At 39.3% G+C, this 26,647-nt stretch overlaps 2 protein-coding genes across 6 annotated transcripts; one reads left to right on the top strand and one right to left on the bottom strand.

The window, feature by feature from the left end:
* The first annotated feature begins 180 nt into the window (after positions 1 to 180).
* myo1ca (myosin Ic, paralog a) lies at positions 181 to 17,415 on the top strand. Of its 3 annotated transcripts, XM_071460255.1 has the most exons (34): positions 181 to 319; positions 1,376 to 1,563; positions 5,479 to 5,707; positions 8,627 to 8,785; positions 8,886 to 9,001; positions 9,365 to 9,563; positions 9,766 to 9,846; positions 9,996 to 10,175; positions 10,276 to 10,374; positions 11,060 to 11,173; positions 11,264 to 11,335; positions 11,437 to 11,556; positions 11,664 to 11,746; positions 11,843 to 11,948; positions 12,063 to 12,143; positions 12,254 to 12,345; positions 12,475 to 12,569; positions 12,691 to 12,737; positions 12,880 to 12,960; positions 13,092 to 13,197; positions 13,604 to 13,721; positions 13,822 to 13,935; positions 14,099 to 14,175; positions 14,372 to 14,440; positions 14,849 to 14,933; positions 15,033 to 15,192; positions 15,313 to 15,396; positions 15,486 to 15,579; positions 15,689 to 15,744; positions 15,844 to 15,979; positions 16,430 to 16,500; positions 16,579 to 16,676; positions 16,785 to 16,884; positions 16,995 to 17,415. In XM_071460255.1, exons 3-34 carry the CDS (start codon positions 5,690 to 5,692, stop codon positions 17,019 to 17,021), a joined length of 3,138 nt encoding a protein of 1,045 aa, XP_071316356.1. In that variant the 5' UTR covers positions 181 to 319; positions 1,376 to 1,563; positions 5,479 to 5,689; the 3' UTR covers positions 17,022 to 17,415. The 3 variants fall into 3 exon arrangements, with proteins under 3 accessions (XP_071316356.1, XP_071316357.1, XP_071316358.1); XM_071460256.1 differs by lacking the exons at positions 181 to 319; positions 1,376 to 1,563 and adding an exon at positions 3,577 to 3,640; XM_071460257.1 differs by lacking the exons at positions 181 to 319; positions 1,376 to 1,563; positions 5,479 to 5,707 and adding an exon at positions 7,628 to 7,772.
* On the bottom strand, positions 17,272 to 26,615 carry LOC139607429 (uncharacterized). 3 transcript variants are annotated; one of them, XM_071460267.1, is made up of 7 exons: positions 23,287 to 26,615; positions 20,242 to 20,298; positions 20,088 to 20,111; positions 18,828 to 18,983; positions 18,596 to 18,697; positions 18,126 to 18,305; positions 17,272 to 18,003 (listed from the first exon to the last, which is right to left on the bottom strand). In XM_071460267.1, exons 4-7 carry the CDS (start codon positions 18,981 to 18,983, stop codon positions 17,812 to 17,814), a joined length of 630 nt encoding a protein of 209 aa, XP_071316368.1. In that variant the 5' UTR covers positions 20,088 to 20,111; positions 20,242 to 20,298; positions 23,287 to 26,615; the 3' UTR covers positions 17,272 to 17,811. The 3 variants fall into 3 exon arrangements, with proteins under 3 accessions (XP_071316368.1, XP_071316369.1, XP_071316366.1); XM_071460268.1 differs by lacking the exon at positions 20,088 to 20,111; XM_071460265.1 differs by lacking the exons at positions 20,242 to 20,298; positions 23,287 to 26,615 and having other exon boundaries at positions 20,088 to 20,126.
* Positions 26,616 to 26,647: the final 32 nt, after the last annotated feature.

Raw genomic sequence — 26,647 nt, 5'->3', positions numbered from 1 at the left:
GCAGCCATTCTTTACCGAGATAAATTGTTTCCCATTACACCGGGTAATAAACTGCGGTTTCACCCGCTTGATAAAATGTCCCGGAGTCGCTGATTATCGGCTGCCGTTACTACCTGAACGACTTCAACGGCTGCCGTTACTACCTGAACGACTTCAACGGCTGCCGTTACTACCTGAACGACTTCAACGGCTGCCGTTACTACCTGAACGACTTCAACGGCTGCCGTAGTTGATGTCCGTCGACCCTGTTAAACGTTTTTTGTTGTTGTTGTTGTTTTTTTAATTATTATTCTTTTGGTACAACTGAGCTAAAAGAAAGGTAAAGAAAGGTTTGAAATAGTCGCCAAGAGAGAATAGGTTTCAGGAGTACACAACTAATGTTTTCATGGGTTTAAACTAACTTTAGGTGAGGATTTGTGTATGATTTGTAGTTATCCTTATGATATATGCTAACTGAACGTTTAGTACCGGCTATTTCAAAATAACTACTAGCTAGTCTATTATCTTATACTTTTATTATTTATTATTTTATATTACACCTTTTGGTGTACTGTTTGTTACACCAAAAATATTGCCAGTAAAGTAAATTGAGTACTTTAAAGGTTTGTAAAGATGCCATTTACGTTTAGCTAACGTTTGCTAGCTACCATTATCATTGAAGTCGTTAACAGTAGTTGGCCACAACTTAAACACTTGTCAGTTCAGAGACAAACAGGTACGATGTAACATTAGGCCTTGGAACAGCCATATAGCTACTTGGCATAAATTGGCTAATAGGTCTTGTGTTGTATTGTAACTAGGCCTGCAGATTAGTAATAGAAATAATGAAAATGCATAAATCACAATGAAAAGTTGTTATATATCATATTACAAAGAGAACCTGATAAAGTCCTTGTAAGCTCTTCAGTAAATAAATAAACAGTGGGAAATGATTAAGAGTTTCTTAAGAGTTTCCCAATGGTCCAAAGCAAGTAAAGCAAATAAATCATTTATATAGGAATTACATCCCAAAGCATCTAGACAGTGAAGTGTAGTGGAGGCAACCACGTAAAGTAGCTACTGTACCTCTACCTATAGTCTGATAAACTCACAAGTTGGCCTGTACAAGTTCACAGATGTTCACGCTGAACTACCTCTCAGCTCTTCCACCTTTAACAGTGGCAGACATCAGCGTCATATCTGATTACTTTTGGCAGACCATTAATTTTAGCGTTGTCGCCTCCTAGTGGATTTATAGACTATAATCTGCCTGAAATCTCTCACCTTTGCAATGAAGACATAACGCGGTCACAGTTTTTAACCTTCGAAAAAGACTAAAAGCTTTTTTTCCCCCCTATAAAGTACCTTTACTGTTCTTTTATCCATTTGGATTCAGCGGTCTGGTGTGGGACTAAAAGTCAGCCTGGTAATGGACCGTGGAGTTCAGGAGCTTCACCCTCAGCTGTACAAATAATGATACTGTGGTCACCACCAGACTGCTGCTGCTGCTGCAGGAGGATATGGGAGAAACTGTCTACTGCTCAGTTTGACTGAGATTATGCTCTGATGACTAACTAAGGGCAGGTAAGCACATTTATATGTATTGTATATATTTCTGCATGTGTGTATATTTTTTGATGTGCAAGATACATGCAATTTTCTTGCCATGCTTGCACTGTGTTTCAGTAGGCTTATTAAAGCTTTTGTGCTTGACGGTGGTGGAAACAAAATCGAGATCCTTTGCTCAAAAAAAAAAAAAAGTAGAACTGTAACAGTGCAAAATACTACTATGAGGAAATTTCTGCATGCAGATAAGAGTACCATTGTTGTTTTAACAAGTATCCTGTTACAAACTTAGACAAGGACATTTTCGTGTGTTTGTGACACATGAAAAGTAAAGCAGTCATCGAACTCATTATGATTTATCATTTGGGAATAACATTTAATTGCAATCCATCCATTTCACAAAAGCAGAGGAATAGGAGCCAGTTTAGTGTAATTGATATTATTACCACTAGGAAGAGCCCTAAGCCTTCATATAATTCAGAGCATCAAGAGGAGTTGATGTAGTGATAAGCTTGGTTGTTGTTCCAGTGATCATCTGAGAAGTTACATTATTTACCTCTTACTCTTCCTCATGTTGACGGAAAACAGGCTTAAGATTACTACATCCCCAGCAGATATTTGTTCCTTTGTGTTTTTTTCCTTTGTGTTTCTGTTTCTAAAGTCCTACTGCATATAAAACTTTGTTTCCACAGCCTGATGATTTACGTGGTTTTGTTTTAGGCCTTGATCAATTTATGAAGTTGCCTTTGTGGTGTAACAGGGATCTGGGGGATGAGAGGCAGCAGAGGTGAAAACAGGGTGAAAGGGACAGCAGATGGGTGCTGGAGGAGCTCAGCACAGGCAGACAATAGGTGGGAAATGCTGTCTAAACCATGGACATAATGAGCTGAAGGGAAAGCTCAGTTAGGTAACCGAAACAACATTCAATATATTTTTAATTTTCATTTAACTTCATAACGAACTTCACAACAGTGGTACACTGAAGTATAAATAATGAAACATAACATAACAGATGGTAAAGAAAGAGGAAAGAGAGAAATTGAAGATTGAAGATGTAAGAGTTAGCATCATCAGATTTAGATGAGCTAGATAAATGCAAAGTATTATATCTCATTTATTCCATCATATCTATTAGTGTGTGTGTGTGTGTGTGTGTGTGTGTGTGTGTGTGTGTGAAAGAGAGAGAGAGCGAGAAAGTCGGAGAAGAGAGGCAGAGAGAAACAGCCCCTTTCCACCCCGCCCAAATAAGTCATCATTCCTCTGTGATTCATTGTTAGACTCGGAAAACCTTAACAATTTAAATACAAAATGAGGAATAACCATTATTATACTTCAGCCGTGAATACTGTGCACACAGGCAGTCAGTTTATGACAGGAAGGTTATGCCAGGATTTCTGGATTTCTTCCATAATATGTCAGATGTTCAGAATTAGTTTTTGAGTTTTTAATGTAATTATCTGAAATTGAAGTCAGGCAGAGGGCTGTAGCTGCAAAAAAGAAACCCTGTTACAACAGAATTGTGATTTTGTTTTGGTTTTCAGTTTAGTGTAGTGACAGTTGAGATGGACAGAAAGTGGGTGTACTTAAATAAATCAACCCAGTCCTGCCATACATATCTTATTTGTAGTTACACTTTTGGCATCCAAGCTCATTAAACATAACACCTTGGGTCCCTTCTATTTTAAACTACTGATGTACACACACAGAAAATTGAGCAAAAGTCTAGAAAGGTATAGTTCAGATAACAGTTAAGCGTAAGCAAATCGTCATGAAGGAAGATCCTGAACATCAGGAAACAGTGAGGAAGGAAATCCGTCTTACAGGAACTGCTAAACAAAGATAGGAACCATTGATTGAAAAAAACTCAGCTGGAAAATAATGCAGCTTTGGAAGTGAAGATTGACTTTATAGTGAACCTGTAGTTTCTTTCAGATTGACTTTAGTGTCCTTTCGATTTTGCTAGCAGTAAAGTTTTTGCCAGATGCCATTATGTGTAATGTGTGCAGGGTAGAGAAACCAGATGTCTTAGGAGAGTACCCTCATGTTTTCCACGTGCTTGTGGTTGCACATGGCAAGTCTTGGATGCTCTTCAAAAGTAAGTCAGACATGCTGCCAGCAATCTATCTGCTTGTGTATTGTGTCTGAGACACCTGTGTATGGTTATGAGTCAAGTACATTTCTAGTTGACTTTTCTGTTGATTCCAAACAAGTAAATTAAGAAGGACTTCAGAAATACCCAAACATGCCCACTGTGAAACTTTAAACAGTACCTAAGGTGTCACAGGTTTCATCAGTCAGAGAAAGACACGAGTAGTTTATTTTATTTTATTTTGAATGTTTTATGATTTATAATTTATTTATTGTATAATTATGTTTTAGACAATTGCTGTCCTCTGAATAAATTATGGCCACTTCCAGTGATATTCACCTTTAATCCATATGACCATGGGAGCTGTACTGTTGCCACATAATTTCTTACCCTGAATATTTCCTCACTGCACTGTTTGCCTTTGATAGGGGAACACAACAATTCCCACCATTCTGCTACAGTCAACGTTTCTGTGCAGATTAAATGATCAACTATCATCTCATTGTTTGAGTTTCTTTTGATTTTGGCTCTATACAAAATTGACCTGCAGTGACTGATCATTTAGAGCACATACAATTGAGGGGGGATGCAGTGAGGTAACTGAGTAAACTATAGAGTCACAGGGGCAATTTTTTTTTTTTTTTTTTTTCAAAAAGAAAGGTTGTGAGGGAACATGCCAGATCTGGTGGGATTGCTTTCCATATACACTAATGAAGGCAGGGCACCAAAATTAGGTTTTGAATTACCCCAGAGGGTACATGATATTTTTTAACTGTTTAATGAATGTTTTAGTTTCAGTTCTCCCCCGTTTGTGTGCAATACATACATGCAAGAGTGATAGGGAGGGAGCAGAAAGGAGATTTATTTCTCCTCCCTTTAAGCACTATTGTGACAGCCAGAGATTAAGGGGAAGAGTAAGAGAGTTTCTCCATCTGGGTAACATTATTCGGATTCCTCAGTGTTGGATATTTGGTGATGCTGGCAAGGGAAAGAGAGTGAGGCGTGGAGACAGAGTGGGGGGAAATGGGGTGAGAGGAAAGTTAAGGGAGGAAAACCAGAGGAGGGTGCTGTTCCCTGACAGGGACGATGTGGCCTTGGCTGCACTCCCTAAAAATGCCTAGAATGGGAGGGAAAGTCAGAAAAGAGAAATTTTATTATCCATGCAGACAGCAAATTTTAAGTTCAATTATTGTGATGTTAAAAATAAGAATTTGCTGCATTACGAATACTACCAGGAAAACCAACCAGCTTTGTAATATGATGGCTCAGTCTAATATCAGATTAATAACAGACTTTCAGATAAAAGCAATATTTTGATGCTGATTTAAGTCATTTCATCAACAGTGGAGGACAGCCATGAAGAGACTAGCAGTCTTGCTGTTGGTGAAACTCTTCCATAACTCACGTTCCCTGTGAATCTGTCTCAGCTTGTGGGAGAAAAGGGAGGGAGCAAACTAAACAGGGAGGGAAGGAAAGAAAGAATGTACTGAGATCCCATCATGTGATTTCTCCTTTTTTCCCTTTTTATGTAGCTGTAGAGTGATTACATGTTTGTAGTTTGGGGCTCTTAGCAAATTTTTCCAAACGCTCTCAGCTTTTTTTTTTTTTTTTTTTTTTTGCATTATCCAACAGCATACTTTCCCTTGACTTTTTTTCAGTCCAGTTGTGTGACGTGTGAGTGGAGTTCCTGCCCTTGTTTCATCCAGTATAGTTTAGAGGGAAGGAGAGGGACTTGTGCAGAGGCGGACATTTACTTTGACCTGTCAAAGGGAAGATGAATTGAAGGTATAAACAAGAGGAGCTGCTGGCGTTGTGGTCTGAGTGCTTGTGCTTCGTCCTCACAGGGGAGCCAGACGAGGAGAAGGAAAGACGTGGAGAAAGAGACCAAGGCAGAAAGAAAGTGACTGACGGGGAAAGGACGTTAATTTAATCTGTCGCCCATGGGCAAAGGTGGATGAGAGGTTACAGTTAAGGAGTCTCTGACACAGGAGGAGGGGCACCAGCCCGGGGGGGGGGACCACCAGTTCAGCCTTCTTCCAGCCACAACAGGACAGGATGAGGTACCAAGGCAGGGTAAGATCCTGACTGCCATGATGCTCTTTGTTGTGTTTTCATGTTATTGCTGCACACTAACTGGATTCAATGTGTGTGTGACTGTGCATACATTATCTTTACTTGTACAGTAAAGCACAAGATCCAATCCACCAGTTCACTGCCTCACTCATGGAGGGAAAAGCAAAACAAAACAATGAGTCACTTGGAGATTTTTCTTTTTTTTTTTTTTGCCTGTGTATGAGTCAGTGTGTATTTTGGTTTTTGTATAAGCTTTAACTCAAGCAGTCCAAAGAGGATAAACTTGGTATTTTTCCACCATATCCATTACTGGCACATCAGTGGTAGGGAGCCAGCTGTGGTACCAGAGCAGCTCGCCTGGGGACAGAGTGGTGGGTCATGCCATATAAGGAAGACAATCCGAATGGAGTCAGCCTAGCAGAGCTTAGTCATGGGGCCTGGAGCCAAGTCCCACTGTTAAGTTAGTCTCCTTGCTGGTTGTCACTGCAGCTGCACCTTCAAACCTGCAGATTTCACTGAAGCTCCCAGGTACTCAAACACAAATCCCACATAAAGCACTCAAGCACGATGGGAGACAATTTGTTCAGACTCTGGCTGCTGTAACAAGCAAGCCTCAGGTCAGTTCATTGATAGCAAAGCTGCAAGGATTACATTATATTCTGCTTAAATCTCCATCACAGAACTGTAGCCTTTATGGTATCTCAGCCAAGGTGTCTCCAAAAAATATTTTCAGATCCATTAAATTTCCTCTGACATCATGTATCCCTAGCAACAGCAGTGTTTCTATGTTTTGGAAGCAAAGAAATTTTTTGGATTTACACCATTAAAAGTTTTTTTTTCCTCCTCGCATGTCATGGTGATTACATTTCTGGGATAAAAGTGAAAAGTGTAACTCATGACTGCTGAGAGTTAGGTCCTTGAAAACAATGTTTGCTGTGTTTTTAAGTTATCAGAGAAAACAGTGTTTTGTTGCTTGGGAAGTCTAGTATGTGTCAGTGCACATTTAATGCTGTCTTACATCATTAGAGGAAACAACTCAGCATAATATGATCATTACACAAATTTGCGTGTTGCAGACATTGGAGAGGTTGACCCTGTCAGCATAGTAGCTCGTATCATTTTCATCTAGTATGAAAGGCAGATGTTTATTTGGAACACATGGAGGCATTTTCCAAGTTTCATAATGATGTATAAGCCCATCTTAAATTATATGACATTATATGTAATAAGCAACCACATACAAGTCAAACTCAAGCAAATGTAAAATTCTTGTGCAATTCACCTTGAAAAAATCCCCTGCATGACCTCAATTAATGAAGCACATTTCATTTTAAATTAGCAAACTGTGAAAGAATTATGGGAATTGTTGTATTTGGCCACAGCTGCACCTTCATTGCATCCTCACACCTCAAGCACAGTAGGGATAATTCTGTGTTATAAATTACTTTTTCTGCCTCATGGGTATCATGAATGGAAATGGTTGGCCAGTAAATCAGGCTTCTACATATTCACATGTTTGAAGCATGTACAGCATAGAAACATTTGGTGGCATCCGCTGAACGCCTGCCCCAAACCTGACCCTAACATTCCTCTGTTGTATCCTTTGGAAAATCTGACTGTGAACTGTAATTACTATCTGTAGGAAGCCCACCTGCAGGAGTGGGAGAACAATACTCTAAGGTGAAGCAGAGGGGAGGGGGCTACAGTGGAAGTGTCTGTTGGCTTTCCTTTGCTCTTACTTCTTGGCTGTCTTCCACTGTTGTCCTCTTGTTTTTTGAAGGATTTTCCTGCATCTCGTGCTCAGAGATAATGACCTTTTACTGGCATTAACCAGCCAAATGAGACCCTTGAGAGGTTCTTGCGTTCAAGAAAAACAGAAGTCCTGTGGAAGTCAAACCCCTTTGTTCCACTTTCATGCTTGTTGTTTTTAATGAATGTGTATAGAGAAACAGCCAGGCTTTTCTCATAAATGTATCTTTGATACTGACGATAGGGTGCAGCTGGTTGGGCTTGGGTGTAGTACACTGATTACACACTACTTTGTGTGACTGGATATTTATCATCAGTAAGTATTGACTAGTGACATCTGACATTTTTATCTCTCTGTTTATGCGTGTCTGTGACTGTGGATGTGCTTGTACTGTAGGACATAACGGAGAATTTCACTCTGGCGACTGGTACTTATTTCCTGTCTGCACTATGATGTGTGTCATCACAGTGGGGTTGACATGTACACACACTTTCCTTGCAGCAATAGTTAAACCCCGTCTGGTGACATAGAGCTGTGTGTACTATATATACATCATAATGCACTATCTCTCTATCACAAAGATGAATCTAACATGTCTGTTTGTTATTTGGATACCTCAAATATCTTGATTGTTTAATCTTGGCAAAGCTTTGCGGAGCTGTTCTTACTCTGTGTCTTTAAAGGGTGTTGTTTTGGTAACGAGTTCACTAAGTCTTGACTCATCTGCTCTGATATTTTGAAAATAATTTTGAAATACATATAATTAGATTTTGTAATGTGTTATGTGGCAATTGTTCTAACACTGAGCACCAGATGTTAATTCTGTCATAACGGGATGAGTGTTGTGTGCATCAGATGAATTGTGAATAGGCCTTTTGTGCCCCCTGCTGTCAACAGAGTGTAACTGCATCAATTAAAGGGTTATTAGCAAGAACTGAAATCATTTACCTCATGAGTTTTTTTTTTATGTGTGGTGACTCATGAATTCATTGTAAGTCACATTAATTCATTCACTACATTTTTTTCCTCTTCACCCCATATAAACAGTTAGAAGGCAAGCTCTATAGTAGTGAACCAGAATAACAGACTCTTTCAGTACTGCTGAACTGTATCAGGTGCTTCACTTCCGTTACTCTCTGTAATGTCCCTCCTTCTCTCTCTTCCTGTAGGAGGTGGATGTTGAAGGAAGAGTGCGCCTGGTGATGGAGAGTGCTCTGACTGCACGGGACAGGGTCGGGGTGCAGGACTTTGTCTTGCTGGAAAATTATAACAGTGAGGCTGCTTTCATAGAGAATCTGCGACGACGCTTCAAAGAAAACCTCATCTATGTAATAAAGCCAATTTTATCTCATATGTTCCAAAACATTTCAGTTGGTGTGGTGAGACATATTTGAATGTACTGTCTGTTCTTCTAATGTTTTGGCTCAGACGTACATTGGCTCCGTGTTGGTGTCAGTGAACCCTTACAAAGAGCTGGAGATTTACTCCAAGCAGCAGATGGAGCGCTACAGAGGGGTCAGCTTCTATGAAATATCGCCTCACATGTGAGTCACTTCATTGTCCTCAGACATTTTCCACCCAACTCTTCTGCTGTCAGCTACCATGATGATGATCACACAACATGTTTACAACTATATATAGCATTTATTAAGCTAAATCTAGCTAAATCTATGGATTTATTTATTGGACAATGAGTTTGATATCATGTTAAAACTTACTAATCAAATTTTTTAATGTTTACACACAAACGTATAAATTAAATGAACAGCATAAGAGAAAAAAACACCATTCCCAATGAATTAATTTCACTGAAGTGTGCTGGTGTACTGATGTTTCTGTTGTATTCCATCACAACGATTACTTTCTAGTTGAACTGTAACTGACACAGCTTTTCCATTTTCCCTCAGCTACGCTGTGTCAGACAACACTTACCGAGCAATGAGGACCGAGAGGAAAGACCAGTGTATTCTCATATCAGGTGAAAGTGGAGCAGGTAAAACAGAGGCCTCCAAGAAGATCCTCCTCTACTACGCTGTCACCTGCCCCACTAATGATCGCATGGCTGCCCTCGGTGACCGCCTGCTACAGTCCAACCCAGTTCTGGAGGTATTTAACCTTTGGCCTTTCAAACAGCCACTATCGCAGCACAGTGAATTTAGACTTATCTATCTTTCACAGTATATGGTATGCTATTATATGATCTGAAAAACCTTAAATACTTTCTCTTGATTGTTTGATATTGTTATTGTTTTGTTGCCCTTAATTTCACTTCCTCCCTCTAATTTCCTGGCTCCCTCTCTGTGTGCAGGCATTTGGCAACGCTAAAACACTGAGGAACGACAACTCCAGCCGCTTTGGGAAATACATGGATGTTCAGTTTGACTTCAGGGTAAACACTCCTTCCTTGGCTTTCTCATTCAACATCACATTTAGTGTAGTTATATCAAAGATGGTGACTCAGACACTGAAACCTCTATAATGTTAAACTTGCTGTCAAAGCTGTTATCTTCTCCCATCTCTTCCTGGAATCTCTCTAAGGGGGTACCAGTGGGCGGTCACATCCTGAACTACCTGCTGGAGAAATCTCGTGTAGTGCACCAGAACCATGGTGAGAGGAACTTTCACATCTTCTATCAGCTTCTGGATGGTGGGGATGAAGACCTGCTAAAAACACTGAACCTGGAAAGAAACCCCCAGAACTACCACTATCTGGTCAAGGTGTGTGTGTTGCAGAGGTCTAATGAATTACTTGTATTTAAACTGAGGTCTATGCAACTATAGCATCAGCTGTGGTGTAACATTTAATTGTCTTGTTCAGGGTAACTGTCCCAGAGTCAGCTCCATAAGTGACAAGAATAATTGGAAAGTTGTGATGAAGGCCCTGCCTGTTATTGGCTTCACTGAGGAAGAAGTGCAGGTAAGTAACAATCACAGCAATGAATGACAGTTGCCCTTATGCAGGTAACAATACTGCTGTTTCATTTTTCACTCATGTTCTCTGGTTTACCACATTTACCAAATTAAAGTGGAACAGTTTAAACTGTAGAGTCATAGGAATGAATCTGAGACAAGAATTGGTCTAACAGTTTGCATTATACTGGGAATATTGTTTTCAGTCATGAATATGTCCCCTCTTTCTTATCTTACATAAGAAAGGCCAAACACCACATTTCTGATCATAATAAAAACATTCAGGGCAAATCTGGATGAATCCAAACACAGTGTTACAAGTTTAAAGTACAGGGTTCTGTGCAGTTTTAATGGTAAAAAAGTTAGTTTTTACGTTCATTGTTTTTCACCAAAAATCATTTTTTGTATCCTTTAGGCTTAGCCATTTTAAATTCAGTTTTTAGTTTACTTTTACTTTTACTTTACCTGCATTGTTTACAACAACTTGCTGTCTCAAGCATTTGTGGTGACATTCAAATACAGGAGTTATTTTGCTAAACTGTACATTTTCACTCTCACTTCTGGTTCTGGCTGTTCCTGATATATGCTCAGTGTCTCTTCTAATAACTGCCCAGACATTCATTTGGTTAAAAGACAAATGGCTCCTTTATGAGGTTGTTGTGAACTGTGTTTTTTCTTGTGTCTGAATTCAGAAATTACTGAACATCATTGCCGGTGTTCTGCATCTGGGAAACACTCAGTTTGGTGAAGGGGAGGAAGGAGAAACTTATATCACCACTGAGACCCAGATAACAAATCTTGCGAAGGTCAGAAAGCTCCCACTAGTATTACTGGATGTTCAAATATGCAGAAACAGTCACAAAAAGGCACTGAACAGATGTGCTGTTGTTTTCCAGCTGCTGGGTGTTGATGGCTCAGCTCTGACAGAGGCTCTCACTCACAAGAAACTCACTGCCAAAGGAGAGGAGGTGACAGCCTTTTTCTTCTTGTTCCACGTTTTCCAGCTGTTTGATGCATATTGTTGCTTTTTTAAATAATTTTTTGTTGTACACGCATCTGTCCATTACAGATGATCAGCCCACTAAATTTCGAGCAGGCAATGTCTGCCCGGGACGCCTTAGCCAAGGCTGTGTATGGTCGGACCTTCACTTGGTTGGTGGAGAAGATCAACCAGTCGCTGGCTCTGAAGGTGCAGTAATAACTCAAAGACAGGAGTAAGACTTCCAGCATCATATTGTGGGGCTGTTTCTTTATTTTACCATTAATTGAATGATGTTTATCAAATATGTTATGCAGGATGAAATCTACCACAGCAGTAAGGCCTCCTCTGTTATAGGACTTCTTGATATCTATGGCTTTGAAGTCCTACAACACAATAGGTATAAATTACATTCATCTTCCTTTTTCTGTTACACATTAGTCTGCTACTCTTAACAGATCTCTGACCTTGTTTCCTCCAAACTTATTGCCTACAGCTTTGAGCAGTTCTGCATCAACTACTGCAATGAGAAGCTCCAGCAGCTCTTTATTGAGCTCACCCTCAGATCTGAGCAGGAGGAGTATGAGACGGAAGGAATTGCAGTGAGTCCATGTGTTGATGGGCTGTCAGAACAATTAAATTTGACATATTTATTAATATTTATATTTCCATGCTAACACGACTTCTTCCCCCCTGATGTTTCTGACTAATTTCAGTGGGAGACGGTGCAGTACTTTGACAACAAGATCATTTGTGATCTGATAGAGGAGAAGCACAAAGGCATCATCTCCATTCTGGTACAAATGGCAACTCCTAGTTTATATATTTGTCTCTGTATATGGTGCCATCTATGCATCTCTCACTGTATTTTAAGTTAAATAGTGTGACTTTTACCTCACTCTTTCAGGATGAGGAGTGTCTGCGACCTGGAGAGACTTGCGACATCTCCTTTTTAGAGAAACTGGAGGACACACTGGGCGGCCATCCCCATTTCATGACGTAAGCATCATCTTATATCTAATATTATTTGACAGAGGCCTTCAGTACAAAAACTCTTCTGACTACAGCTTCTTGTATCTGCACACCCATGTATGTTTGCACATCTCCATGTATGTGTGTGTCTTTCAGTCACAAATTGGCAAATGGAAAAACTCGCAGGGTAATGAGCAGGGAGGAATTCAGGCTGCTGCATTATGCTGGAGAGGTCAACTACAATGTCAACGGTAAGCTGTAACTCAACCAGTTTAGTGGTGTGTCATTGTAAGAGGTGACACTTATTATGAAGCAAGACCCATAAAAACACTGATTCCTTAATGACAGACTGCAGCTGTTTGTCTCATTCAGGTTTTCTAGATAAGAACAATGATTTGCTGAACAGGAACCTGAAAGAGGTAAGAATAATGAAAGTGGACAAGGTATAACCTCACTGCAACCTTTCAAAAACCTCTGTGTCTCTTAGCATTACTTGACCAAAAGGGAAGGGGGGGGGGGTGCCATGGTGACATGCGGTTATGTGGTTTTGTATCTATTCAGGTCATGTGCCAGTCAGACAACCAGATACTAAGTCACTGCTTCCGCAGAGAGGAAGTGATGGACCAGAAACGCCCAGAGATGGTGAGAAATATTCTTGCTTTCTCTCTCTCTCTCTCTCTCTCTCTCTCACCCTATTTCTCTCTCTTTCAAAAACCAACACATACACACAAATATACAGAACAGCTAATTTCTTGTTTGTTTCTGTCTCACAGGCTGCCACTCAGTTTAAAAACAGCCTGATGAAACTTATGGAGATCCTCATGTCTAAAGAGCCATCCTACGTGCGTTGTATCAAGCCAAATGATGCCAAGCAGCCAGGTACAAATTTACACATTGAATATGTTGAACCGTACATTACAGTACTGCTATTATCAAATAAAATCTGAGGTCTCAAAGAAGAACATGTTCAAACAAATTAAGGCAGATTCTAAATAAAGATTAAGGAATAAAAGGGGCAAAAAACGTCATCTGTCCTATAATGGCTCACATGGTATATAATAATACAAAATTTCCACACCTTACCAACTCTTAAAAGAAATGTTGTTCTAAGCCCTGGATGTTTCCTCATTTGAAGTATATAAAGGTCTTAGTCACTTCTTGAGAACTTACTGTATATAATCTAGTGTACTATATATCATACAGTATAACGTAGTATAGTCTTTGTGCCACAAGATTTGTGCATAAGTGTGTCAATGTCAGCAGTGGATACGATCTCTCCCCGCAGGACGGTTTGATGAAGTTCTGGTCAGACACCAGGTGAAGTACCTGGGCCTGATGGAAAACCTGAGGGTCAGGAGAGCTGGTTTTGCCTATCGACGCCGTTTTGAAGCCTTCCTGCAGAGGTGACTGACCTTCTCCTCAAACGACTTCCAGCCTCAGTGATCATTCTGTTTACTCTGTGTTCAGCCTTCCATCACCATAATTATCTACACACTCCCTTAGGTATAAGCCCCTGTGTCCTGAGACATGGCCCAACTGGCATGGGAGGCTCGTTGATGGGGTGTCCACACTGGTCAACCACCTGGGCTACAAACCAGAAGAGTACAAACTGGGCAGGTAATGTATTGTTTGAGATAGAGGATAAAGTAATAACATTTCACCAATCCTGGCACAGTTCAAGATTAGATTATGTGTGCACCAACACTAAATGTGTGCACAAAACATAATTTGTGCAGTATCACCTTTGTGCTGATCGAACTTTTTTATCTACTTTCTTCAGATCAAAAATCTTCATCCGTTTCCCCAAAACTCTCTTCACCACTGAGGATGCTCTGGAAGCAAAAAAGCCAGAGATAGGTAAGTGCCCATGATAAGGATTAGAAACATTGAGATGTCGCAACTGAAATGAAATGGAAGATAATGACTCCCAGTCAAATACATTCTACAATGAACTACGAATCAGGTCCTCTGTTTGAGGCCTTCACAGCAGGACCTCTGTAATGCCTTGATGGAAAAGCATAAATCCACCAACCGTCTCTTTCTTTTGTTCCAGCATTGACTCTGCAGACATCATGGCGAGGCTACAGGGAGAGAGCCAAGTACCAGCGCATCAGACGTGCAGGTCAGAGCAATAACTGCCCATAGAACTGGTCAGGTTTCTTTTTGGATATTTACATTTGGATGAGTTATGTTCTTGTAGTTTTGATGTTTTTTGGTTTAGCCTTCCAAACCAACTTTAGTTTGAGTCACTTTTCAGATGTGGTTTTACTTTTATTCTTACATGCAAACGAAAATGCTTTTTGATGGTCATCAAAGTTTTGTGGATTCATTCTTCACTGGAAGATTTTATACCGGCTTAATACGCTACATGGTTTGTTGTTTTTTTAAATGGTGTAGATTTTTACACTCTGTCCATCTGGGCCTAAAGTAACTCTCTCTTTCAGTAAACTATGCTATACTAACCTTGGGATGTTCTCTATGGCTGAGTATAAATGTTGGTGTTGATATATGCATGTATGTGTATGTGTAGTGATAGTGATCCAGTCTGGGTGGCGAGGGATGAAAGCACGCAGGAGGGCTAAGAGGCGTCGACAGGCTGCTGAGTTAATCCGCAGGTGCTTGACTGATACTACTGTTTGTTTCTGTTTGTATTTTTAAAACTGCATTTTAAATGTATAGGTAATTCCCTTGTATCTGTCTTTGTTTTTAATCAGGTTCATAAAAGGCTTCATCTACCGTCATGAGGAATACTGCCCTGAGAATGAGTATTTCCTGGATCATGTACGCTACTCCTTCCTCAAGAATCTACGTAAAAACCTGCCCCAGAGCGTCTTGGACAAAAGCTGGCCAACACCTCCTCCCTCTCTTGTTGAGGTACAAACAGCCCTGACATGCAGATAATCATTCTGCTGACTTATACACAGATAAAAGTAATAAGAGTAATAAGAGTTATTAATGCAAATTTTGCACTGTCAATTCCATGGGGCCCTGCAGGCCTCCGAGCACCTGCGGATGCTGCACATGAGAAACATGGTCGTGAAGTATTGCAGGAGGGTCCAGCCTGAATGGAAGAAACAGGTACAGTACAAACAGAATATGCACAACTTTTTTGAAAAACAATGAACCTGCTGTTTGTTTTACTTTGCTTATTTTTTTCTTTCCTCCAGATGGTGCAGAAAGTTGTAGCCAGTGAGCTCTTCAAGGATCAGAAAGACAGCTATCCTCAGAGTGTTGGCAGGCTTTTTCTGGACACTCGGCTTGGTGTGTGTTCATATACGTATTCAGTACCTCGCTACATACTGAACACCTTACAGTAGATGTACCAAAAAACATGTAACATTAACAGAGGCTTTCTCATTTCTTTATACAGAACGTGAGCAAATCAATCTCAAAGTGGTCCAGACTCTCGGCAATGACAAAGTGCAGGTGGGATTGAACTTTTTTTTAAAATGATGATGATGACAATGATGATAATGATGATGATAATTAATGTTTGGCAGTAATGTGCATCCTTGTGCTCTGCAGTATGGTGCGTCAGTCACAAAGTATGACAGGAGGGGTTTCAAGCCTCGCCCTCGCCAGCTGCTCCTCACTAACACCTTTGCTGTGCTGGTGGACAGAACCAAGATCAAGCAGAAAATTGACTACACAGCTCTGAGAGGTGGCGACCTGCCCTGAATGGGGAATGGGGGTGGCATTGAGAGATTATTATGTAATGTTATTGAGTAATATCCTTGAATCCATGATCACTGCTGAACTCGTGCATATTTTTCTTTAACCTTCAGCGGTCATAATACCTCAATTACTGTGCTTTCTCCATGCACTGTTGCAGAAATATCCATGGCAAACAAGTAGAGATTATGTCTAAAGCTCTCGTCAACCTTTGGAAGAAAGAGCTGAAAAAAAACTGCCTCTCAAAAAAAGATATTTTCAACTGCAAGGAGGACCACAACAGAGGAGTCAAATCGGGAGATAGAAACATCGTTTTTGAATAATATCATTGTGACAGATATTCAGCCAGTAATTTTTACTGGCTAAACATTAGGGATTCATTCATTGGCATTGTGTTCTTCAGTTCAGTGAGTCTGAGCCAGGTTTTCTCTCTAAGCAGGAATCTCTGTCAGCTCTCTCAGCGATGGGATGTTTGTTCTGCACATGCCCACTGAGGACAATAAGCAGAAGGTACAGTAGGACACAGCAGTCATGACTGTTAAGTATACAACCGTGTAGCCACTCTAAATCCAGCTCTGTCTGCCACAGACCGATGTTGTGCTGCAGTGCAACCATGTGATTGAGCTGGTGACAAAGATAGCCATGATGGCCGACAAGACCGACTATGTCAACATCAGCCCGGGCAGGTGAGTGATGCCTGACTGCTCATCTATGCCAGCAGAAGTCTGTAGTTTTTGCTAGTGCAACAGTTCTTATTTTCTGTCTTTATTTGTTACATCCTGTGTGGCATGCAGCATTAGGTTTGCTGTGGCTCGTGGAAAGGAAGGAATCATTGATTTTGTCAGGGGCTCCGAGATGAAGGTGGCCAAAGGCAAGCGAGGGCATCTGCTAGTGGTGAGTCAGTGGCTGTTCTAAAGTCATGTGGGGGGCCTGCAGGGAGGGAGGGGAGTTTTGATATAAAAGATTTTGGCCAGCTGACTGTGTTCAATCTGATTTCTCTGCAGACTGTCCCTCGCACCAACACCACATGAAGAAACAGAAAACAGCAGCCAGGCAAACAGGGATCCTTTTAGCTAATCGGAGGTTTGCCGCTCAGAAGTAGTCGTTTGTTAGTTTGCAGCAGACAGGAAGATACCACAAGCAAACACTACATACTCAACATGAAGAACATCCCGTATTGATTCATATACATCATCATTATTACAAGAATGTCTTCAATGTTGCAATGATTACTGATATATTTTTGTTTTTAAATTAGGAAAACATAACATGAAGTCATCACACTTTCAAATGCTTTGTCTCTTTATTGTCAGTCATACATAAATATATTTATCTATCAAATATAAAATGTCTTATGTAAAACACTGTATCTCTGTATTGTAAGAGAAATAAAATAAACCTCTGAAATAAATAGCATATAATAAATATGTTAATAAATAGCAAATATATCTTTGGAAAGTCCAGTAGATTGAGGAGTTGGGGGGGGAAAACCGGATGCTCTGTTCTCTGTTGAGAACTGTTGTGTGAGCTGATTGCTAACTTACAGTTAGAGGTGAGACAGAAACTGTGGGAAATACCCAAGAAAGCCCTTAAATATACTGAAATACAACTTGTGAAAAAAAAAAACAAACAAAAGCAGACACGCTCAAATAAGAGATCCACATAAAGTGCTGACAGCACCAAAGCCTGATTAAAATTAAGACAACTAATTTTGAAAGTTTCTATCAGGTGCCTGTTGTCAGTTCAGCTTTTTCCATCCCCTTCTCTGTTTGTGTGCATGTGTGTGTTGTCGGGGTCACGGAGCACTTTTTCAGTATTGAGTCATAAGTGTGGTTTGTTAGCCAATAGGAGGAAGTCTCTCGCCAGCTTGGTGAAGTAAAGATCTAGATCCCTTAGAATGATGTAACCCTCCACACGGCGGTCCCACACTGTTTTGGAGCTGTCTTCTGGCTTCGTGGGCATCGGTACCGTAGGAGAGTTTGGCTTCGTCCAGGAGCTCCTCATGTGACTCATCTGGTGAAGAAAGCAAAACAATTTTTTTTTTTAATTCAGCTAGTCTTGGTGTCACTTCCTTCTAAATCTTTGTGTGTGCTATAGAGGGGACAGAAAATATGTGGATTTCAGACTCTGGATACCTGACTGCTGACTTGGTTCATCAGATCCCTCAGATCCAGCTGGACGTGCCTGATGCTCTGAGTTAAAGTGGTGCGGACTGCACTCTGCTCTCTCTCCTCCTCCAGCTCTTTTCTCTTCCACTCCAGCATATTCCAATAGGCCTGCATGTCCCAGAAAGCAGCATACAGTCGTTCCCAGTCCTGAATGCGCAACAAGAGACAGTCAGATGATTCCAAAATGAAAATGTTGCTCAACACCCTTTTCTATGTTTGATAGTCTAAAAGGGGAATTCCTATCAAATTTTTACAAGTTTTACATTCTGCAATAGCAAACATTCTGCCAATGTGATCAGGTTTTTCTTTACAATATGGAAAACAATTCTCAAAACAATGGAAGAAATTTTCAGAAAACTTTGAGAATGTGTTTTGCAGAATTAAAAACACAAAGTGATTTTCTGTGGAATTATTTTTAAGCATAGGCAGATACTAACCGTCAGCTTCAGCCAGCTGTAGAAATCTGTAGAAAGCAATGGCAGGTCCTTCAACTGTCGGCCTCTGTCTGCAAAATGCTTATTTCCCAACAGCTGCTCATTCTATAAAAGTAAACACAGTAATGATTAAAGAAGAGCTGTAGTTGGAGAAAGTTAATGCTGGATGTGTACAAAGTTGGCCAGCAATAAGGCGGGCAGTCAGGGCAGCAGGGAGGTTTTATACAGTACTCACATATCCCTTCAGCAGCTGCTGGACACGAGTTCGGGTGGACCTTGTGAGACGAAAGGAGTTCTTGTATTTATTCCTCTGTGAGACTGGGGACGGAGCAGAGTCCACACAGTACAGAATGCAGCAGAGGAGGATGAGAGCCCGGCACCAAACAGTCATCTGAAACAAACACATGCAGTTACATTAAATAAGTTCAATTTGCACAGTTGCTTTTCAAGTATAAACTAGCTAAGATATACAGTATTACTTCTGTGTACAATGCTGTAAAAATAGATGACATGCAGTATCACTTCCAACACAAACTACACTCTTTATGGGAACTTGGTAATCAATTTCTTTATACTCGGAATCTGAAAGGAAGTCCACTTATATTTCTGAAAAAAAAAAGAGTCCCACTTCCAATGGTGTACATAATGTCTTTCTTATATAATTGAGTAACACACTCTGGTTGTCTGGTTGTACATTAATGGAAACAGAAGTGTTGAAATTCCTCTTTCAGTGTGGAAGGAAGCATGTTTTTTTTCACCATTGTCTCCGTTTTTTTGTTGTGGCCTGGCATCGTTTAATTTCTATGCAAGGTCCTGAATCTTAATCTCCAAACTTCAGATTGCAGGCTTTTCCAGCAGACCACCAGTGAGTGATGTGGTTTACATAACTCACTGCTGGTCTACTGCACATGCCTGAGTACCAGAACTATAAGTCTAAAGTCTATCTTTTCTTTCCATCAGATTTAATCCCTAGAAAAAAGAAGCAAATCTTCCTTGACGTCTTCACCATTTTATTCAGTTGCATCATGTGTTGTTGGTACAACACTTGTCTCGATGAGTCAACACGTTTGTCACTCACTGAAAGCATGACAGTGTTCTCTGATGGTCTCTCCCAGTTATTGACAACAAAAGCTCACTCACTTCTACACAAATAAAGTGCACAAAAGCTACTGGATCTGAACCGATTCTGAATAGCAGCTGTCATCAAGAATACAGAAACACTGCAGCAGTGTGACGAGCCTTTACCCGAAATTTAAATTAGACACCAAGCGTGTCTTACAACTCATTCCTTTTATATGCACTGCCTCTACTACGCTGTATCTGCCATCTGTGTCTCTTACATACTGTATGCTCACTTGGTCATATGGTAAAAAAAAAAAAATCTGAAAATAAAAAACAAATTGATATGCAGAAAATAATAATTCAATTCAGATGATTCCCAGTATAGCACACTTACAAATGCTCAAACCATCAGAGATTTTTAAGATGGGCTTACCTTGGAGGAGCAGTGAACGCCACTCTGAGGAGAATACATACATGCTTTAGTGACGCTCACCTACTGTTTATATATTTGTGATCTTTCTTTCGGTTTCTGATAGATCTGGAGTTTTTTCTCTCTCTCTCTCTCTCTCTCTCTCTCTCTTACTCACTCTGTTTCAGCATCTTGTGGTCACCAATATGATTCAGGCAGAAGTGAGGAAGTTGTCCTGTAAGAAATGTGATATAGCATTAGGTTGTCCTGCCTTTAGCTGATGTCAGCCGAACTACAAAGAAAATGCATCTTTGACTACTTTTTCACTGGCATGTGGGGAATGAGTGTCTTCAGAGAACTGATTAAATGTTTAGGTTGCTCCGGTTGATAATACCTGTTACTTTAAGTGATGCTCTGAACTCCCGTAATAAACAGTTTCTTTTAACATTATGTGAGTCCTCGTGGCTTTAAGTACAGAGTATGGCTGTGCATTCAAGATGCATTACCTCTTTAATAGGATATTGAACATTACACAGACAAACTGACAGACAGATGAGGAAAAAAAGCAAATGGGAGCCCATGTGTAAAATCTTCAGCGTGAACTACACTATATGTCACTTTCTTTTTTGCTTTTTATGCTCATATCCTGTTTTAATAACTGCTTTGTATCTTAATCTTAAGTCGACACGCTCTGGTAAATTTACAGGCATATGTTTTAATGTGCACTGTCAACTACAGCGAAAGTGGCAAGCTGTTAAAAATGACTAAAATCTGAAACTTCTTTTTCTTTTTCTCAAGAGGCCGTAAAGTTCAGTCTTGACTGTGCATCTTAAGGGAATATTTCGTGAGTCTTATGATGCAGATGAGTAATGACCAAAGCAATTATCCTGAATCTCACGAAAAACAAAACAAAACAGAGAAAAACACTCAAAAAAGGCCCCTGACATTATGACACTCATCACTGACTGACTTTATCAGAAATAAGTAATTTGTCATAGTTCCTAAAAGGAGGACAAATTGGCACACACCCTGCTTGAGTTTTACATCTGAAGAGTAAACAGGTCATTACATTTAATATGAATGTAATGTTGTCTTTACTCCGACAAATTAAATATGGCTATAAATAGAGTATTTCTTGAAAACACATTTGAAGAATAATGATTTTAAGATTAATTCTACAATTCAAGGCAGTGACTAACCCTTAAATCACATTTTCTATTCTGCTATATTTGACTGTCTCCATTTACATCTATTTTATTCCACCACATATTTTTTTAGCCTCATTTGTCTAGATTCTCATCATTTTTTATTAGCTTAAAACTACAGATGCTTTGATTGGAGCTCTTATCTTGTTTTTGTGTCAATCTTTTTATTTCATCTATATTATTCTACTTTCTAATATCCCAATTTACCCAAATGTTTTTCTGCTTGCTTTTCTTTATTGTCACTTTGTACTGTGTTGCCTTATGTACATTATGCCATTTTATAACTTGTTTGAGAGTTCAAATACTAATGATGATGATGATGTTATTATTATTATTGTTATTGTTATTATTATTATTATTATTATTATATGTGTTCCTCTTGGTTTAGGGACAAACTGAGGCTGAGGCTGATTATAGGAATCTGCTGACTTCCTTACAACAGCTGCCCTGCAAAGTCAACATTATTAAGTGAAATTTGAAAGATCATAACTTTTCTTCTAACTTACTGTACATTTGACTCATTAGTTTTCCAAATGGCCTCTGTCACTTCTCTTGGCTGAGCCCTTTAACTACATGTTTCTTAGTAAGACTGATTTGTGCGGACAAATATTCTACTTATGTGTAATTGAAAGTGCTATTGAAAGTATACATTTCTTCCTCATGCCTAAGAACAAATCTCTCTTCCAGAAATGTATCAACCATGGTTTATCATTCTTCGGAGGTAAATTCCAAACCAATGATAAATCCACCTTACTTTCAAAGGAATGACAATTGGGGGATATTCTGTCGTCATGTTGAAAATTGAATGAAATTCTGCGGATTCATTTTTTAATAATTTGTGGTAATAATCATGTAATGTAATGTAACGTAGTTTGAAATATATACAGTGGCTTTAAAGATGTGTCTATTTGTCTGGTGGTAGTTAATACAGGGTTGCTGATTTAACATTCCTGCATTAACCAGTAAGAGGACTGAGGAACAGCTAGAGCTGTGCCAGAGTTTATTGTTTGATGATGACTGGGACCTTCTTTGGTCTATACTTGTGCAACAAACTCTTCACATTTCAGATTTGTTGGGTTCAGCTCAAATCAAATCATCAGTAAAAAAACTTCTTCTCTTAGCTTAATGAACCCTGAACAGTTTTCTCTCACACTCACACTTACTCACCCCCACTGAGCCCACACAGTAAAGGGCATGTGCCCTCTCTGAGGGTGTGATATGCACACCTGACTGTTAAAATAACAGTCATGTTTGTTAAGTACGGGATCGGATGTGCCACCTCACTGTCAGAAAGAGAAATTAAATAGAATTTTACAAAACCCAAGTGTTAAATATTAACATATGCAAGTATATTTTTATGACAACACTGTGAAGTGTTGTCTTTGACAATCACAAAGAAAAAAGCAGGTTATCTAATGACAGACACAATTGCCATAATCACTGTTTGAACTGTCTTTTTAAGAAATTTCCTGCGAAAAGCCCTGCAATTACTTTCAAAACAATGGTGTACTGCCCGTCTGGCAAACCAGCATAAATCCCAGTGAGCTGCTGCATTGGTGGGCAGGTGGACCATCAACAAATCCATATAGTTTTTACCGCCCCTGTTTGTCTCCTTGCCAGTGTTGTGTTCCCCCATCTGATATGTGTTTCACCTGACCTTAACCTGAACTGTACCTTAACCTACCTCTAACCACGAGGGTGAGGTGACACATAACCATAATCGTACTGAGAGGAAAACACTATTTGAAGACACAATGTGGGGGGCAGCAGACGCAGCAAAACAACGGCCCCCTCTGCATGCCCATCATTCAGTGTACGCATGAGCATGAGAGCATGCTGTGTGCACGTTAGGGACTGGACTCACTAATAAAAAGCCAAGTTAGTTAATGCCCATTATGTAACAAGTCCAAGGCTGAACACTTTCCTGTACACCCGTTTCATAATTTTAAAAAATTCAAATAAAATCCTTGAGGATTCCTCTTCAATAGAAAAACTTACCACTGGTGGTTTCAACCTACCTCTCTGTGGTGTGGTTTCACTTTGGCATGACAGTTTTGGTTTGGCTTGGCAGCAGGAAAGTCTTGATAGTTCCTTTAGCCTGTACTTACACACAGTACACACAGCTGAGGCCATAGGTTGCCAGTGTTACTGTAAATGTTCATGAGGGTTCAAAGCTCACTTTGTCTGCCGACCTGAAGATAGGTAAAACTAGCTTATAAATTGTTCTCTCTCTGATTTACAGTTTATTACTTACTGGATGTTGTTAACCTACTGTCACAAAGACATTTATGACCAAATGAATTCAATTAACCTACATCACATGTTACTTTTTCCTCCTCACGTTATCTTTTTTACAATAGTAGTTAGTAGTGTAATTAGTAAGTTATCCAGTTTAAGAGTCAGTGAAAAAAATGTAATGCCTCAAAGTATCATGTATATTTAAACTGTTTACATGTTTACACTTTATTTTCAAATTACTATAAAAGAGCAACTGCATGATCAAAACTTTGTGCATCCCAAATCAAATTCAATAATTTCAAAAACCTTCAAATCTTTATTAGAATTAGAATTTTAAGACTTTTCTGTTCAAAAATCAACATCAGATTTTCTCTAAGCCAATAAACTATTGAATGGGTGATGGACTGGTGCAGGCTAAGAAAGGCCAAGACTACAGTTTTTCAGGACAACATGAAAAGCTTCATGGTTTAGCTGATTGCTAAAGCTTTTAGCTTTTTGACTTGTTTGGGTGCTTTAACTGAAATTGTTAAGACATTATTGCTTTATTGTGGCATTGCTATTAAGAATGTTTATTCTATAATGTATAGTTTGCTTTTGATGACCTCCAGACATCTTATTATTCTTCATTAATTTAAAGTTTGTTCTAAATACTAAACAGACAACATGCATTTTACAAGACAAATCTAATCTGATTCAAATCTACTTAATTAAGATTCAGGCACTTGATTTTCCTGCAAAATTCACATTAAACACCTCACTCAAGAACTAAAGAAGATTGCTGTCTTTTACCATAACAGAGCTAGTTTCTCCTTTAATGACAGAAAAGCATTCATCCAACAGCATCATATGATCCACTGTTCTATCTACAGTGGATTAGGGAGGTATCCTTTACGCTTACTCCCTAAACACTACCCTAAAACTACAGAACACCTTTCACCTGAAGTCAGATGATCGTCTTAGATGTGAATATTTAACACTGAGTTCAAGGTGAACAAACATGATACCAGATCACAGGAGAGGTTAGCTTGAAGAATTCCTCATACTAACTCTGATCTGGGGAAACACTGGTTTTTCAGTACTATGCACAACTGCGGTACAAACTCCTGGTAGAGACACTCATTCCTACGAGGGACATTAAAATTGTACTGATATATGTGAATGTCTTAATCAGTGTGTCTGCGTGTGATCACTGATTTGTGTGACTGAGATGACTTGTTAATGTTATTTCTTTTTAAAAAAGTCTTAATGAGACTATCTGAATAAATAAATAAATTTATACCAATTAGATTTTGGCTAATGATATGATGCTGCCATTAAATCTACAAAAAGAGATACTAAAAATGCATCCAGTCAGCTGCTGCTGTACTTACTGTACTTCACATGAGGAAATAACTTCTAAAATGAAACATGAGTAATTAACTGTGGGTCAGTGAATGAGTCCCGGTTCATAAATTTACTTCCTCTTAGAAAGAGAAAATGCTTCTCTTCAACTGGTATGTGGTCAGTAGAAGGGGAAGGGTTGCATGAAGAGAAGGGCTTCCCTCATTTTCATAACCTCCTCCCCCATATTCCCTTCATACAGTAATGTTAAATTTCCCTTGTGACGTGCAAAACTTACTCTTAGTCTATTTTCAGTCTCATTCAGATTTGTGGTTTCTGGTACCACTTTTAGTTTTGTTATGCATTTCCTTCCTATTTTGACATGTCTTCAATAAACAGTCCACTCTCTACAGTTCTCTTATTCCATTTATGATAAATGAACTATCACGTGAATCGTGTGTTTAAGATGGCTGAGCTTTTGAGGCATTTTCATAATTAAGTGGTTCAAAGACCCATATCATATTTTTTAAAAAGCAACAATATTTTGTTTCTTTCACATAATACATACATCTATATATATTGCATGTGTGCACCCCAGTGCACCCAGTTGTTTGCTTGAAAGCAATGACACAGCAGGGGCATCTCAATATGCGCAAGAACAAAACACAGCTGCACAAAGTGTAGTTGTGACAACAACACATATCTGACCTGCCTCACACATTTGCCCTGGTATAAACACCCCAGGCTTTCTATTTAGTTTGGATCACTTTTATAAAAGAAGTGGGGGAGTTAAAATTTATTAGTTCTCTATTGATGTTGAGACATTATCCATACGCCTCGCTTCTTCTTCATTATCTATGTTTTTCTGAATACCAAGTGTTTGGTTTTCTTTTCTTTCTTTCTTTCAGTTAATCTCTAAAATGTTGTTCATTTTAGAGATAATACGATGTCTGCTACGTTTTAATTTACGTAAGGGCCCTGAGGCTCTGTAGTAAGTTCTTTGTGTAGCAAATAAAAGCACTTGAGTCAGTTTACAGATGGTAAAACCTTTTTCATGTGCTGTTCACCCAGGATCTAATCTGCTATGTAGATAATAAAAGTCAGGCACTGGCTATTACTGGATATTACTGGAAAAGTTGTATAAGAACTTTAACATTCCAGTTAGGGAAACAAGCAGGGGGTATCAACTTGAAAAACTATGAAAACTGGCATGTAGATGGTTTATCTTCAAACACCTACTGTATCAAATGCAGAAGTAAAGAAAACAGGAGCATATGAAATCACAAGATGTCTAGAGGTGAGGAACTCTCCTCTCTAACGCTCAGGGCTGCCATTTATTGTAAGAGCCCATCAAATCAAAGTTGATATGTTTTGACTCTGAAGAAAACTAATTCAGTCAAAACATTACCATAAATGGGATAAAATGTTCATTGTGAAATTACAACTAACTCTGAGTAAGGGGGACGTATTTATCTAACCTGTACAGTACACAACGAGTCATCCTTCAAAGACAGGTTTCAGTTTCGGACAGACACAGGCTTTTCAAACGCATAGGCCGATATATCTCTAAACTGTCATCCATGTAAATAAAAAGCTGTCATCACTAACCACACAGTTAAATGAAGCCCAAAACTGATATTTAGAGATAGCTCTATTCCCCTCATATGAACCTTTATTATCCTCCAACATTATTCCCACATGACCTCCTGATTACATACAACACTTTCAAAGGTGCCTTTGAAAGCGTGGGCCAGGCAGATAAACATTGCACAAGAACATTGCACAAGGACAGCTGCGCAATCACAAAGAAAAATCAAAATC

The sequence above is a fragment of the Trachinotus anak genome, unplaced genomic scaffold, assembly GCF_046630095.1.
Source record: "Trachinotus anak isolate AG129_WGS33_773 ecotype Australia unplaced genomic scaffold, CSIRO_AGI_Tana_v1 ptg000024l, whole genome shotgun sequence".
In the NCBI taxonomy this organism is placed as follows: Eukaryota; Metazoa; Chordata; class Actinopteri; order Carangiformes; family Carangidae; genus Trachinotus; species Trachinotus anak.
Note: the sequence above shows the minus strand (reverse complement) of the source record. Positions and strands in the feature narration are given on the sequence as shown.